We start from the raw sequence: 14,560 nt of genomic DNA, 5'->3' as shown, positions 1-14,560 counted from the left end.
TTTTGGTTTTCAGACTCCAGGTCTTTGCACATTTCATTATAGTAATTGGCTTTGTCTACTCGAGCTGCTCTTTGAAATCTTCTGTTCAGCCCTTTTACTTTTTCATTTCTTCCATTTGCTTTAGCTATTCTCTGCTCAAGGGCAAGGTTCACAGTCTCTTCTGTCATCCACTTTGGTCTTCTCTTCTGAGGATAGCTGAAACATTATAGTCAAAATGCATATACTTTGCAACATCAGTTAGGCTTATGATATGGAAGTTCTCTTCAATCCTTCATGAAAACCTGGATAGGTGACTCTTTTGCTTTTCAGTAATTCAGACATCCATACAACTCAGCAAACAGAAAAGCCCTAATCCACAGACATTTATTTGTAGGTACAAATGCCATCCACAAATGACCAGCCCAGAGGGAATGAAGAAAGTGAAAAATGGTTTCCAAACCACTGTGTTTTCTTTGGGCAGTCACTAGAAACAAATTGGGTGGGGGGAGAGGGAAGGCTTCCAGTGCTAGAGAGAAGCTTTTTATCATAGACAGAGAACAATGCACCAATTCATAAGCCATCTTGATAGGGCAGAAAGGCAGCTTTGTGAAAAGATTACAGGCGCTGTAGCTTGGCAGACATAGCCTGGCAGACAGGTGCAAATTCCCATGCTGGCTATCAATCTTTGAACTTGGGCAAGCTGTTTAACCTCTCTCACTTTCCTCATCTGTAAAATGAGATCATCATAGTTTATCTCCCTAAGTTATAAGAATTCACTGTAACAATATATGCAACTTTTTTTGTTGCTGACATATGATATAGTTCCGGACAAAATCAAAAGCTTAAGTGCCCTCATTAAAATCTTAGTTCCATTTTTTTTTTCCCCCAAGGGAGGCTCACATCACCTCCAGATCCCACCTTGGCCCATCCATATAAGTCTTAGGGAAAAAGACTATTGACGAAACAATATAATATATGGGTAATGAATGATCAAATCCATTGCCCTTGAGTCAATTCTGACTCACAGCAACCTTACAGGACAGAGTAGAACTGCCCCATAGGGTTTTTCAAAGCTGTACTTTTTTCTTTTTTTAATTTTATTGTGATTTGGGTGAAAGTTTACAGAGCAAATTCATCTTCCATACAGCAGTTCACATACTTTACCTCATAACATTGCCTGTTATCTCCTAAAATGCAACAGCTCTTCTCCCACTTCCTCCTGATAGGCACCTCTTCCCTGTGTCCTTCCCTCCATGCACTCCTGCCCCTGACCTGTCTCCCTGTGCATACACAGACCTTCTATTCTCCCATGACTGATCTCTCCAAGGAGTGGAACATTTACCTAATGTAAATGTTCAGCTCCTATGCCTGTCTTTTGTTTGTCTGGAAGCCATAGGAGTGGGTTCAGTTCCAAACCTGAAGGGCAGCTAGGAGCCATAGTCTCAGGGGTTCTACCAGGCTCTATCAGACCAGCAAACTTGGTCCCTTTTTTTTTTTTATGATTTTGAGTTTTGTTCTACATTGTTCTCCCACTCTATCCAAGATCTCCTACAGAGATCCCCCTCCAAGTGGCTGACAGTGGTAGCCGGGCACCATCTAGTTCTTCTGGTCTCATAGTTGTATAGGCTGAGGATCTCATGGTATACCAGTCCCTTGGACTAATTGTTCCCATGTGTCTTTGGCTTTCTTCATTCCTCTTTGCTCTGGATGAGGAGAGACCCATCATTTCAACTAGATGGCTGCTTGCAAGCTTTTAAGATCCCAGTCACTATTTGCTAAAGTAGGATGTGGAACAATGTTTTTGTATAGTATGTCATGCCAATTGAGCTTGATGTCCCCTGCAACCACGGTCCTGAGCCCACAGGTCCACCCTTGTCCCTTGTTAACTCTACTATATTCCTAGAAATTCTTACACAACCTACAAATACACTTGTAGAAATATTGTCTGTCAAGGCTATACTCTTTATGGAAACAGAGTGCCACATCTTTCAAACTACCAAACTCTTGGTTACCAGTCGAGTGCTTAACCACTGCACCACCAGGGCTCCTAATGAATGATACCAAACCAAACCCACTGCCATCAAGTTGATTCTGACTCATAACGACCCTATAGGACAAAGCCGAACTGCCCGCCCCATAGGGTTTCCAAGGTTATAAATCTTTACAGAAACAAACTGCCTCATCTTGCTTCCACAGAGCAACTGATGGATTCAAATTGCCAACTTTTGGTTAGCAGCTAAATGCTTTGACCACTATGCCACAAGAGCTCCTTAATGAATGATAAAGATACTGTTTTGTGGAACGCTCAGGGAGGTTTTACTAAGGAAGCTAGACCTTGAAAATAGGAATAATACAGATGGAGAATAAGAGAGGCTATTATTCTTCAGTGTGTGGTGAGGACAGGACTTACCGAGAAGACCTGAAGATAGGTTTGTTCATTTTGAGTGTGGTTGGCCAGCTGAGACACCCAGCTAAACTGTTCTTTCAGCTGGCTCAGCAGGGAGGAGGTGTTGAACATCTGCTGCTGGTAGGACTTAAGCAGTTCATCATAGTGCCTGGTGAATTTCTCAGCCATCTGGAGGGCAGTCTTAAGCTCCTGTCGCAGCTGGGCCTGAGCAGGGTTGCTAGCAGAACAGTCTGCATGGCGATTTAAAAAGCACATGAATGAGAACATGAATGGAAGGCAGCTCACACAGCCCAGATCTAAAGCAGTACTATTCCAAGTGGCAATCCACAAACGATTTACCAGTCCATGGCAAAATAAAGCGGAAGGTAACTCAACCTACTGCTTCATGAATAAAGTCTTGCTCTGGAAAAAGCTATCAGCTGAACTAGTGTGCTTAGTGGTATAACTGATTTATATTTAGGTGAAGGTCTATATCTCCTTATGGGCTGGGAACAGTGCTGAGTGAAGGAATACACATTGAATAGCATTGATCTGAAGTCTTCTGTGTTCTCAAACCAGGAGCTATTCTTGCTGCCTCTTGGGAATCATTTCAAGAAAGGGGTAATATTAATTATAGCTACCATTTGTGCAGCACCTACTACGTACCAGAAACCAGGTAAGGTGCTTTGAACATACATTTTCTCTAATAATCAGATCTACTATGATTTAAGTATTAACACTCCTATTTACTAGCAGTTAACATGTTCAGCTGTTAACTGAAAGTCTGGAGGTTTGAGTCCTCTCAAAGGTGCCTTGAAAGAAAAGCCTGGTGATCTAATGTCAACAAATCAGCCACTGAAAACTCCATGGAGCACAGTTCTACTACGACACACACTGACTGAGTCACCATGAGTCAGAACTGCCTTGACAGCAACTGGTTTATTTACAAACAGTAAAACTGAGGCCCACAGAAGTAAAGACTTTGCCTAAAGTCATAGAATTAAGGATTTGTGGAGGCAGGATGGAACCTATGTCTTGAACTCCTAAACTTGGGCTCTTCCTACTCTGAGTGTGGTTCTGGATCATTCTTCTAGCTTGTCTTTTGAGCATATTTGTAGAGTTAAGAGATTCTGACCCCAAGAGCTCACACAGCAGAATGGCACTCAGGCTACACAGCTTTCCTCAGTATCGCAGGCTGGTTGGCAAGGAGTCCTAACCTGCCCACCTGCCCACCCACAGCTGGTCACCAAGCTTATCAGGAGACCAAGAAAGAGAGAGTTCATTCTTCTAGTTCCCAAGTGCCTACTGCAGTTTGATATATTTAGAAGAGCTGGAAACTACTATCCATCTCTGTAAAAACTACAGTTTTTCTCCCCCTAATTTATTTTACAAATATCCAGAGGAGGGAAAAGTGTCCAAAGGGTACATCAAACCTAAAGGAGCTGGGGGAAAGAGGATCTTTGCACATTTCACAATGGTTGAATGCTGTTGTTATTGTTGTTGTTATGTGCTGTCAAGTTGTCTCCAACTCGTAGAGACATTAGACACAACAGAACGAAACACTGCCCGTCCTGTGCCAGCCTCACGATCCCTACTATACCTCAGCCCATCACTGCAGCCACCATGTCAGTCCATCTTGGTGAGGGCTGTGGTAGTTCAGTTTGTGTGCCAACTTGGCTGGGCCTGGTTGAGTGGCTGTGTAGCTGGATGTAGTATTCCCCTTGATGAGACTGGTAATCAACTCCATGGTGGAATCTACTGTGAGCAACTGAGTAGCTGCCCAGTCTAGAGGAGTGGTTCTCAACTAGAAAAAAAATTCCCCTCAGGGGACATCTGGCAATATCTGAAGATATTTTTGATTGTCACAACTCAGGAGGAGTTGCTGCCAGCATCTAGTGGGTAGAGACCAGGGATGCTGGTAAACATTCTACAATGCACAGGGTAGCCCCCACAACAAATAATCATCAGCCCAAAATGTCAATAATGCTCAAGTTGAGAAATCCTAGTTTAGAATTCCCCTTCAGTACATACTCATATAGTTGAAAACACACACACACACACACACACACACACACACACACAAATCCATAGCCATCAAGTTGATTTTGACTCATGGTAACCCCATGTGTTACAGAGTAGAACTTAACTCTATAGGGTTTTCTCTGCTATAATCATCAGCATATCCTCAAGCCTTTGGGTTAGACTACCAGCGGTTTATTGTGGGATTAAAATCAAAAAAGGTGTGTGTCAGGGTTGTATCCTTTCACCATACTTACTCAATCTGTATGCTGCACATATAATCCAATAAACTGGACTATATGAAGAACAGAACATGGCATCAAGACTGGAGGAAGACTCACCAACAACCTGAGATATGCAGATGGCACAACCTTGCTTACTGAAAGCAAAGAGGACTTGAAGCACTTACTGCTGAAGATACCAAAGACTATAGTCTTCAGTATAGAGTGTGTCCCAACATAGAGAAAACAAAAATCCTCACAACTGGACAAATAAGCAACATCATGTTAAATGGAGGAAAGATTAAGTTTTCAAGGATTTTACTTCAATCCACAATCAACGCCCATGGAAGAAGCAGTCAAGAAGTCAATGGCGTATTAAATCAGGCAAATGTGCAAAAGGTTTCTGTAACTGTTAAAAAGCAGAGATGTCACTTTGAGAACTAAAGCGCACCTGACCCAAGCTATGGTATTTTCAATCACCTTATATGCACACAAAAGCTGAACAATAAGGAATAAGGAAAACTGAAGAAGAATCAATGCCTTTAAATTGGGTGTTGGTGAAGAATATTAAATACATTATGGACTTCCAAAAGAACAAACACATCTGTCTTGGAAGAAGTACAGCCAGAATATTCCTTGGAGGCGAGGATGGTGAGACTTTAACTCATGTCCTTTGGACGTGTTATTAGAAGGAACCAGTCCCTGAATAAGGGCATCATTCTGGTAAAGTAGAGGGTCAATGAAAGAGAGTAAGGCCTTCAACAAAATGGATTGACACAGTGGTTGCAATAATGGGCTAAAGCATAGCAATGGTTGTGAGGATGGCTCAAGACTGAACAGTGTTTCATTCTGTTTAACATAGGATCACTATGAGTTGCAACCTACTTGACAGCATCTAATAAGAAAAATCTGTATTTCTCCTTACTTGAGCCTTTCATGGCACTAGTGTTTATTTTGCAGTGGCTTCTAAAATGACAGGAATGAGGCTAGGAATATTTAACTAGACTCCCAAGGTCTGCCCTGGCAAACCCAAACATATTAAGTAAGCACAAAGCCACAAGATTGATAAGCTATTTACAGGGGAAACAATTAACCCTTTCCAAGTATGTACCAGGAACTATCCTATATACTTTTATCTGTTATCTCAGAGCAGGAAGAATTTAGTCAATGTCCAGATCTAATAAAATAAGGGGAACAGCTGAAGTAAAATATTTTCTCTCCATAGAGGAAATACCACAACTTGTCAGTCAGGTGGCCCTGAGGCCTCCAGGGATCCCTGAGGAGACAACACAGCATACAGGTCAAGAACACATCTCAAACACCTCAGTTTGAATCCCAGCTCCCCCCCAGTTGGGAGTGAAATAATCTTGGGCAAGTTAGTGAACCTTTCCATGATTCAGTTTTCTGCTCTGTAAAACAGAGACAATAACTATAGCCACCTCATAAGGTTGTTACAAGGAAAGGACTATATGTTTGCAAAATATCCAGAACAGTGTCTGACATATGGTTGTATCAGTTAAACAAAATACATACTGTCTCTCTGAAATTCCTTAATTTGCAGAGAAAATTGAGGATGGCTATTATGCTTGGCCTACCACCTATCTGTCAGTTTGTTGTACTGTGGTGGCTTGCATGTTGCTATAATGTGGAAGCTATGCCACTGGTATTATAATGCTGAAAGATGAGTCCAGCTGGCAGAAGAGGCACCCAAATTGCACAATGGCTGCAACAAATGGACACGAACATACCAACAATCATGAAGATGGGGAAGGACTGAGCAGCATGAAGTCTTGTACATGAAGTCACCTTGAGTCAGAACCTACTTGATGGCAACTAACAACAATAACAGCAATAACAAGAAATCAAAGGATGATGCCTTTTTAAAAAAAAAAAAAAAGCACAGCAGTACTACTTCAGATTACCTGCTTACCAAATGTCAGATGATGTGGTAGGCAGTGCCCATAATGTTTCACTGACTTCAAGACAACTCTTTTTTTTTAAAAAAAACTGGGTTTTGTTTTTTTTTTTAATTGTGATTTAGGTGAAAGCTTACAGAGCAAATTCACTTTCCATACAGCAGTTCACACACACGTTATCTCATGACATTGACTAAAATTTACCACAATGCAACAGCTCCCCTCCCACTTCTTCCTGATAGTTACCTCTTCCCTGTGTCCATCCCTCCATGCACTCCTGCCCCCTGAGCTGTCTCCCTGTGCATAAACTGGCCTTCTTCTCCCATGATTGTTCTCTCCAAGGAGTGTATCTACCTCAGGTACATGTTCAACTTTTATGCCTGCATTTTGTTTGGCTGGAAGCCACAGGTGTGGGTTCAATTCCAGACTTGAAGGGCATTTAGGGACCACAGTGTCTCAGTGACAACACTGCTTTTTAACCTCATTATTTAAAACAAAAAACAGTTGTGGTGAAGTTGACTCCAACTCATGGCGACCCCAGCGTGTCAGAGTAGAACTGCACTCCACAGGGTTTTCAATGGCTGATTTTTCAATAGATCACCAGGCCTTTCTTCCAAGGTGCCTTTGGATGTGCTTGAACCTCCAACCTTTCAGTTACAAGCTGAGCATGTTATCATTTGCACCAAATACGACTCCATTCCCATTATACAGATGAGGAAATCAGGCTGAGTAAGGCTAAGGACTTGCCCATGGTCCCACAGCTAGAAGACAACAGAGCTGGAATTTGAGCTCCTGTCTAATGCCATAAAGGGGCTGACTCAGAGAGTAAACTGTGACCCAAAGACACAAGCAATACTGATGGGAGCTTCCAATCTGGCCTCTCAACTCACCCACTGATAAGATCTCCCTGCACTTCTCACACTGATTCTTCATCTTCAGGCATCCCGTGGAGTTGCGGCGCATTTCCCTGCACACGAGGCGGGTATCATTGTTTCCTACAGACAAAGAGGAAAGAGGCCATCGTGATATGGGAGTCAGAAATCCAGAGATGGGTCACACCTATTTCTCTGAACTGTTCCATACTATTGTATGGCCCTTTCAGAGGGTTCTGTGGTCAGAACAGACTGGAATTTGGGGTAAGCATGCATGCAGACCTGGGCCTCTGACCAGGGGTCCCCTGCCAAATGACCAGGAGGTAGCCTAGGTCAGGGACTGCACAGGGCAGAGTACACATGGTACCCTGGATATGGTCCTAGTCTACCTGCCTCCAGGCTATGCCCACATGGCTTCCTCAGCTGGGTATGGCCTCCCTTTCCACCCTCTCCTTCTGATGAGGCTTCCCTTCATCCCTACACCCTCATTTGTGTGCACCTCTCTTTGGCATCATAACGTATCTTGCCCTGCATTCTACCTAGCTCATTTTTCTTCCACTAGCCAGTCAGCAAGCCCAGTAAAGGCAGAAACCAGGTCCTCCTTCTAGCCTCTTATGAATATGCAGCAGAAGCCTTTTTTAATTCAAGGCCTTCTTGTATTTCCAAACCATTTCAATCCAAACAGGTGCCAGGCAAACCATAAAGGATGGTGCTAGCCAATATATATTTATCAACCGAATAAAGAAAATCACAGCTTTTCTTGCCCACATTAAACCAGTTGCTGTCAAGTCGATTCTGACTCTTGGCAACCTCTTATGTGTCACATAAGAGCTGGGTTTTTAATGGCTGATTTTTCAATAGATCTCCAGTACTTCCTTCCAAGGAGCCTGTGGGTGGACTTGAACCTCCAACTTTTAGGTTAACAGTGAAGAGTGTTAACCATTTGTAACACCCAGAGACTCCTTTGCCCACATTAGAGTCATTCATTCAGAAAAATATTCATTGAGGACCAATTCTGTACCAGGCCCTAAGGTTAGGCTATGGACACTTTCCATAATTTGTCACCAATATGTCAATGGCCTCCACATAAAGCTACCAGGGAAGGGTGCTCTGGTTTTTTGGAAGGAGTAGTCAATGTAACACTTAGCAGTTGCTGGGAAGGGACATGGTAGACAGGAAAGAACAAATTTTAAGTACTAGGTTTGACTGGATCCCACTTTATTAGCTGTGAAACTTGAACACAGTCCTTTACCTTTCTTCATTTTCTCCTTTTTAAATGGAGATGATACTATCCTCCCAGGGTTACTGGAGAAAAACTGAAATGGCACATACAAAGCCACCTGGAATGGTTCATAGCATCTAATGAGGGTGCTCAGTGAGCATTCAATAAATAGTTAGTTCCCATCCCATTTCTATAAAGAGTAAGACATCTTTCAAACCTGTTTCAAATTCTCCCATCAGGGGTTGGTGGGAGAGATCCATGGCCTGTTGAGCCCGCTGTATCAGTTCAGAGAAGGGCTGGAACAAATCCAGGAAGTTCAGGGGTTCATGAGCAAAGAAAGGCACTATGTCCCGGACCACACGGGACTTGGGATAGAAGAAGTGGGTTTTATGAAAAGAATTGTCATGGAAAGAGCTGAAGGGTGAGTGGAAGAAAGGCTTCGGGGGCTCCAGCCTGAAGAACCTGCTCTGGAATAGTTCGTCCATCACTCTGGACACTTGGCTGAACCTGTCCTCCATGGCATCCAGCATGTGGGTCTGCTCCTGGTCATTCTCCAGCAGGGTGTCAACACGGTCACCATCAATCCAGATGTCAAAAGGAGAGGCCTGGTTCAGGAACTCCTCAAGCTGCAAAAGCCAAAATAGGCCACAATTAGGAGAGGCTCACTAAGGCCACAGCATTCCCTTTTGTTGAGACAGGCCAGGCATGGCCCCTTGCTATGTCTCGGTCTCCTTATAGTCACACAGCAAGTGACCAAAGGCCAATCTGGGACTGGCCTCCAGGTATTCAAACTGTCAGGTCAATGCCAATGCCCTTCCATTCTACCTCCTCCAGTGGGAAAGAGTTTAGAGATACCTGTGAGGCCTGGAAACATACAAGGCCTGTCACTTCAGACTAGTCCACTGTCATCTTTGGCCACTAATGAAGCATAGCCAGGCTGGGCTGAAGGCCAGCTGACATGCCTTTAGATAATGTCAAAATTCATCTGAGTCTCAGCCAAGTGAGGCCCACAGGTAGAAACAGGATCAATGTCAATATATTAAAAAGACTCAAATTCCTTCCTTCTGCCTTCAAGGACACAGGGCCCTGCCATACTTTGAAACCATGTATTATGATATCCAGCTAATTACTGCTGACTAAGAGTCTACTTAGAGATGGCAAATAACTGGCATAGGTGCTTTTACTCTATGTTTCTGTACTCATAGTAGATATTACCAATTACGGCACTTTGGTCCAAGTCAGTTGTATGTGGCATGTGGCACATTTACCCTAAACTACTATAATGAGAGTAAAGGTAAAGTCTACCTCATTCCTGATTGGTACTTCTTCCAACAATAGTCCGGGTCTGTGGTCAGAGCTGAGGAAGCATTTGTTCCTCCACTTACTCTGGGACTTCCCTACATGGCCTGGACTTTAATCTACCTTGGAGTAAAGACCAGAAACTAAAAGATGACCCACTTAAGGTCAGAGGCCTATTTTTTCAAGCCCTCATTCCCCACTCAGAGCCTAAGCTGTGCTAAATAAGTGTCTCCCCTTTTACCTGGTGGCCCACAGCGGGAGAGCCACTTCTGCAGATGCGAGTGTAGAACTTCATGCAGGTCTGTTTCAGGCAGGGTTTACATTCCTCCCAGAGGGCCGTCATGGTATCATTGCACACTTCTGGGGACGCCTTTAGCTTCATTTCGGTATCCCTGGTCATCTTCACTGCATCCTATAGGTGGACACAGGCTAGGTTAGCTCCCTCCTCCTCCCAAGCAGTGCTGTGTGCAATGCCTGCCCCCTCAACCACCCAGGCAGACCTTCCTCCTGTCTGACCAACATAGCATGCTGGTCCCCACATCCTAGCATCTCCTCCATAAGGGATACAAAAAAAAAAAAAAAAAAAACTTACTACTGTCAAGTTGGATCCAACTCACAGTGATCCCTCATTGGGTTTCCGAGGTGGTATCACTACAGAAGCAGATTGCCCAATCTTCCTTCCAAGAAGCAGCTGGTGGGTTTGAACCACTAGCCTTCTGGTTAGCAGTCAGATGCCTTAGCAGTCAAATGCCTCAGGCACTATGCTACCAGAGCTCCTTCCATAAGGGATAGGGTGGCAACAAAAACAAAAAACCCACTGCCATCGAGTCCATTTTGACTCACAGAGACACTACAGGACAGAGTAAAACTGTTTTCAAGGCTATAAATGTTTACAGAAACAGATGACCTCATCTTTTCCCACTGGTGGGTTTGAACCAATGACCATTTGGTTAGCAGCCTAATGCCTTAGCCATTGCACCACCAAAACTCCTGGCAGGATGCAATAAAACCCAAAACCTACTACCATCAAGTCAATTCCAACTCATAGTGACCCCCAGTGTGTTTCCAAAGCTGTAAATCTTTACATAATTAGATTGCGTCATCTCCTACCACAGAACAGCTGGTGGGTTTGAACCATTGACCTTCTAGTTAGCAGCCAATTGTCTTACCCACTATGCCACCAGAGCTCCTGTTAGGGTAGCAAATAGGAGTATGTAATTTAGGATACCCTTAGAAATTACTGAATTTTTAAAATAAGTTGTTTATTGAATGTGTTTTCATTTTATTGAATCATTAAGCACAGGTCTGGATAGTGTAAGCGATTAACTTGCCTGGCAGCTAACCAAAAGGTTGGAGGCTTGAGTCTACCCAAAGGTGCCTGCTGATCTACTTCCAAAAAATCAAGACATTGAAAATTCTAGGAGCACAGTTCTGACACACATGGGGTCATCAACGACAGACTTGAGAGCAAATGTGTTTTTTAGACTCACTATGTTCACTTTCAGACTTAAGGTGTCTCTTTATGAAGTAGTCTACAGCTCTAAAAAGACATGGGGAAAGCTGGTATTTGCTTATCTTAACCCTGACCATATCCCCCTTACTAGATAAAAGCCTCCTGAAGGTCCAGGGCTTCATCCCTCCCCTCACCTCGGCCATCACTCAAAGCCTAACTTGGAGCTTGCACATGGCAGGGGTTTAGAGAAAAACCTACTGAAGTGAATCTGGCACGAGGCCCTGGGCCAGATCTATAACAAAACCAGATGCAGAACCTTCCCCTCCTGAAGCTTTCAAAAGCTAATAAGCCTTTTGTATTACTTCACTAAATCCCTAGAGCCAGCTGACTCAGTCCTAGGTAGACTGAAGATCACCATGGCAACCCAGCAAGGCCTCCCATAAATTATGGATTATCCCTCCATCCCCTCCAGCAAGGTAGCAGCTGTGGTCACCTGGCTCATCCTTACCTCTTTCTGCTTCTTGGCTTTCTCTAAGGTGTTGAGCAGTGTCTGACGCTCTTCATCTGTTTGGTCCATTAGATTCTTTATCTCTTTCATCCCCTTGAGGGCATTCTGAATTTCTTCATCAATGTACTTACTCCCCTCAGTGGACATTTCTGCAACAGAAGGGCAGAGAGGTAGAATAAGGCAGAAGAAAGAAAGATAGCTTTGGGGATATAACCATGGTACCAGCTGGAATGAGCAGGAAGTTGGGTTTGACCCAGAGGCTGTCAAGGCTGGGACCCCAGGCAGGCAGCCTCCTGGCCCCAGCATTACCTAACAGATTCCCATCCCCAGGTTCACTGCATTTCATACACAGAGGAGGAGCCCAAGGGCCCAAGAGTCAATGACATCTGGGTGCAGAAACACAAACCATTGGCAGCCCCCTGGAGAATGGCAGCTGTGCTATGTCCAACCACTGCTCTGTGACTCTGGAGAATGAGCCAGGCCACAGAAGAAAATTTAGAAGGAAAAAAAAAAAAAAAAGGAAGCACAACTTAGTCAGCATTAAAACATAGTATTGTTATTTTGGATACAAATCTTTTAGAATTCAGTTTAAATAAACATTTGTACTTCAAACAAGGCACCCTGCTAGGTGACGGGAATATAAAGATGAATTAACAGTTCCTTTCCTCAAAGAGACTATGAGTAACACAAAACACTCTTCTTGTGACAAATGCAATGAGAGATATGTCATCCAAGTACCCAAGGAATAACAGCCTATGCTTATCTAGTACTCATGCTGTACCAAACACTGAGCTGGCACTTCACATACATTTTCTTTAATATGCCCAGTGCCATCATCATCCTCATTTCACAAATAAGGAGGAGGAAGCATAGTAAGATATGTGTCCAGAGTCATAGCTAGGAAGTAGTGGAGCCAGGACTCATATCCAGCCCTGATCTCAAAGTTTGGCCTTTTAACCACTAAAACCAAACCCAACCCACTGCTGTCAAGTCGATGCCAACTCATAGTGACCTTATATATTTAACCAGTAGCTTAGAAGAACTGGTCAGCTATTAGGAGGAAGATGGAGTGGAGGGAGAATGGTTTTTAGGTAAGGTCTCTCTGTAAAGGAGACCACCAAGCTGAGCCCTGAAGGATGACTATTCTTTATACCAAACTGCATATTCCCTTCCTGCCCTTGTGAGCTGAGGATATGAAGCATGATTATCTAAGTGGAAAGGTGGAGGATTGAACCATGTCGTAAGCACTAGGGAAATACAAAAAAGGGAGATCAATAACACTTCAAAGGGTCCAGGGACAGCTGTGTAGAGGAAGGAGTGGGAGGAGCTGGGCTTCCAACATAAAGGAGGTTGTAGCCAGCTGAGGGGGAGCTCTGGTAGCATAGTGGCTAAGACACTTGCCTGCTAACCAGACGGCTGGCGGTTCAAACCCACCAGCCACTCCTCGGAAGGAAGGTTGGGCAATCCTACTTCCGTAGTGATACTGCCTCGGAAACCCAAGGAGGGGTCGCTATGAGTCGGGTTTGACTCGACGGCACATAACAACAACAACAACAACAGCCAGCTGAGGGGACTGGGAACTGAGTGAAATGCAGTAGCCAGAAAGGGCTTTGCCTTGCTGGGAAACGTCTAGAAGCCAACCTGACCACAATAGCCTAATGCAGGGAGCAGAGGCCGAGAAAGGGACTCAGGCAGAGGAAATCAGACCTGATGCACAAGATGCAAATAGTCTTTAACACTTGGGGTTCTGACAGAGAGTTATTCAGCCAGAAAACTGGCTCTAGGCCAGGCACTGTGCTAAGGAGGGGCTCCCTACAAGGTCGAAGGATATCATGCTTTGCCTACTCACGCTGAAGCTCATTGGCTGAGACAGTCTCCTCTCCCAGGACTTGTCCTTTCTCCCCAGTCAGCAGCAGCCCCAGAAGCAGCAGAGGAAGAAGAGTCTTCATCTTGCCGTCTTCTCCTTCTGGAAACCTAGCAGGTCCCTACATGGAGAGGACAGGAAAATGTCATGGTAACAGGTTAGTCAGCCTTCCAGCTTCCTGTCCAGCCTGGTGCCCAGCCTGCTGCCTGTAGGAGCTTCCAAGGAATGCAGAGCCCTGACTTTGCTGTTGTCACTGTATTTTCATTCTTGAGGAAATTAGTAAAAACACACCAAAGATTTCATTGGATGCCTCCAAAAAAAAGTGAAGACAGTAGGTACAAGGCATGAACTCCAGGACAGCAGCACAATATAGAAGGAACAACACCTGGGAGTCAAGACACCTGGCTCCAACCCAGCCCTCTTCCTCTTCCCGTAAAAGCTATATATACCTAAGCAAATGACAAGAGCTTTTTGTATCTTGGCCTCCTTGTGTAGAAAATGCATCTCTCTGATGATACCTACTCTTACCAAACACTAAAACCTCCCTGCTCCCCACTAAAGTGGTGACTGCATCCCAGGGCTCTGATAAGTCCCACACTGCTTTTTGGCATCACTTGTCCTTACTCATAGCAGACATTACTAATCAACCACAGCCATTTTTTACCCCCCCATCCCCCCCCCCCCCCCCCGCTGGGCCTCCTTGCCACCTAAAATGTCTTTTCAAGAGACAGTAACAACCAACTCTTTGTGTTGGAACAGGAAATTAAACCCATTTGGAAATTGAGCCAAGCTGAGTGTGGATTCAGAAGTATAAATAAAGA

At 44.2% G+C, this 14,560-nt stretch overlaps 1 protein-coding gene across 1 annotated transcript in view; it reads right to left on the bottom strand.

The window, feature by feature from the left end:
• Positions 1-13,824, bottom strand: part of CLU (clusterin) — a 25,627-nt gene extending 11,803 nt beyond the window's left edge. The window contains exons 1-6 of the mRNA XM_007938776.1: positions 13,725-13,824; positions 11,876-12,024; positions 10,156-10,326; positions 8,833-9,241; positions 7,412-7,516; positions 2,390-2,616 (exon numbers count right to left, since the gene is read on the bottom strand). Of these exons, the coding sequence (XP_007936967.1) occupies positions 2,390-2,616; positions 7,412-7,516; positions 8,833-9,241; positions 10,156-10,326; positions 11,876-12,024; positions 13,725-13,824 (1,161 nt within the window). The remainder of the gene's footprint in view (positions 1-2,389; positions 2,617-7,411; positions 7,517-8,832; positions 9,242-10,155; positions 10,327-11,875; positions 12,025-13,724) is intronic.
• Positions 13,825-14,560: the final 736 nt, after the last annotated feature.

The sequence above is a fragment of the Orycteropus afer genome, unplaced genomic scaffold, assembly GCF_000298275.1.
Source record: "Orycteropus afer afer isolate SDZICR_OR568_19922 unplaced genomic scaffold, OryAfe1.0 scaffold00053, whole genome shotgun sequence".
Lineage (NCBI taxonomy): Eukaryota > Metazoa > Chordata > Mammalia > Tubulidentata > Orycteropodidae > Orycteropus > Orycteropus afer.
Note: the sequence above shows the minus strand (reverse complement) of the source record. Positions and strands in the feature narration are given on the sequence as shown.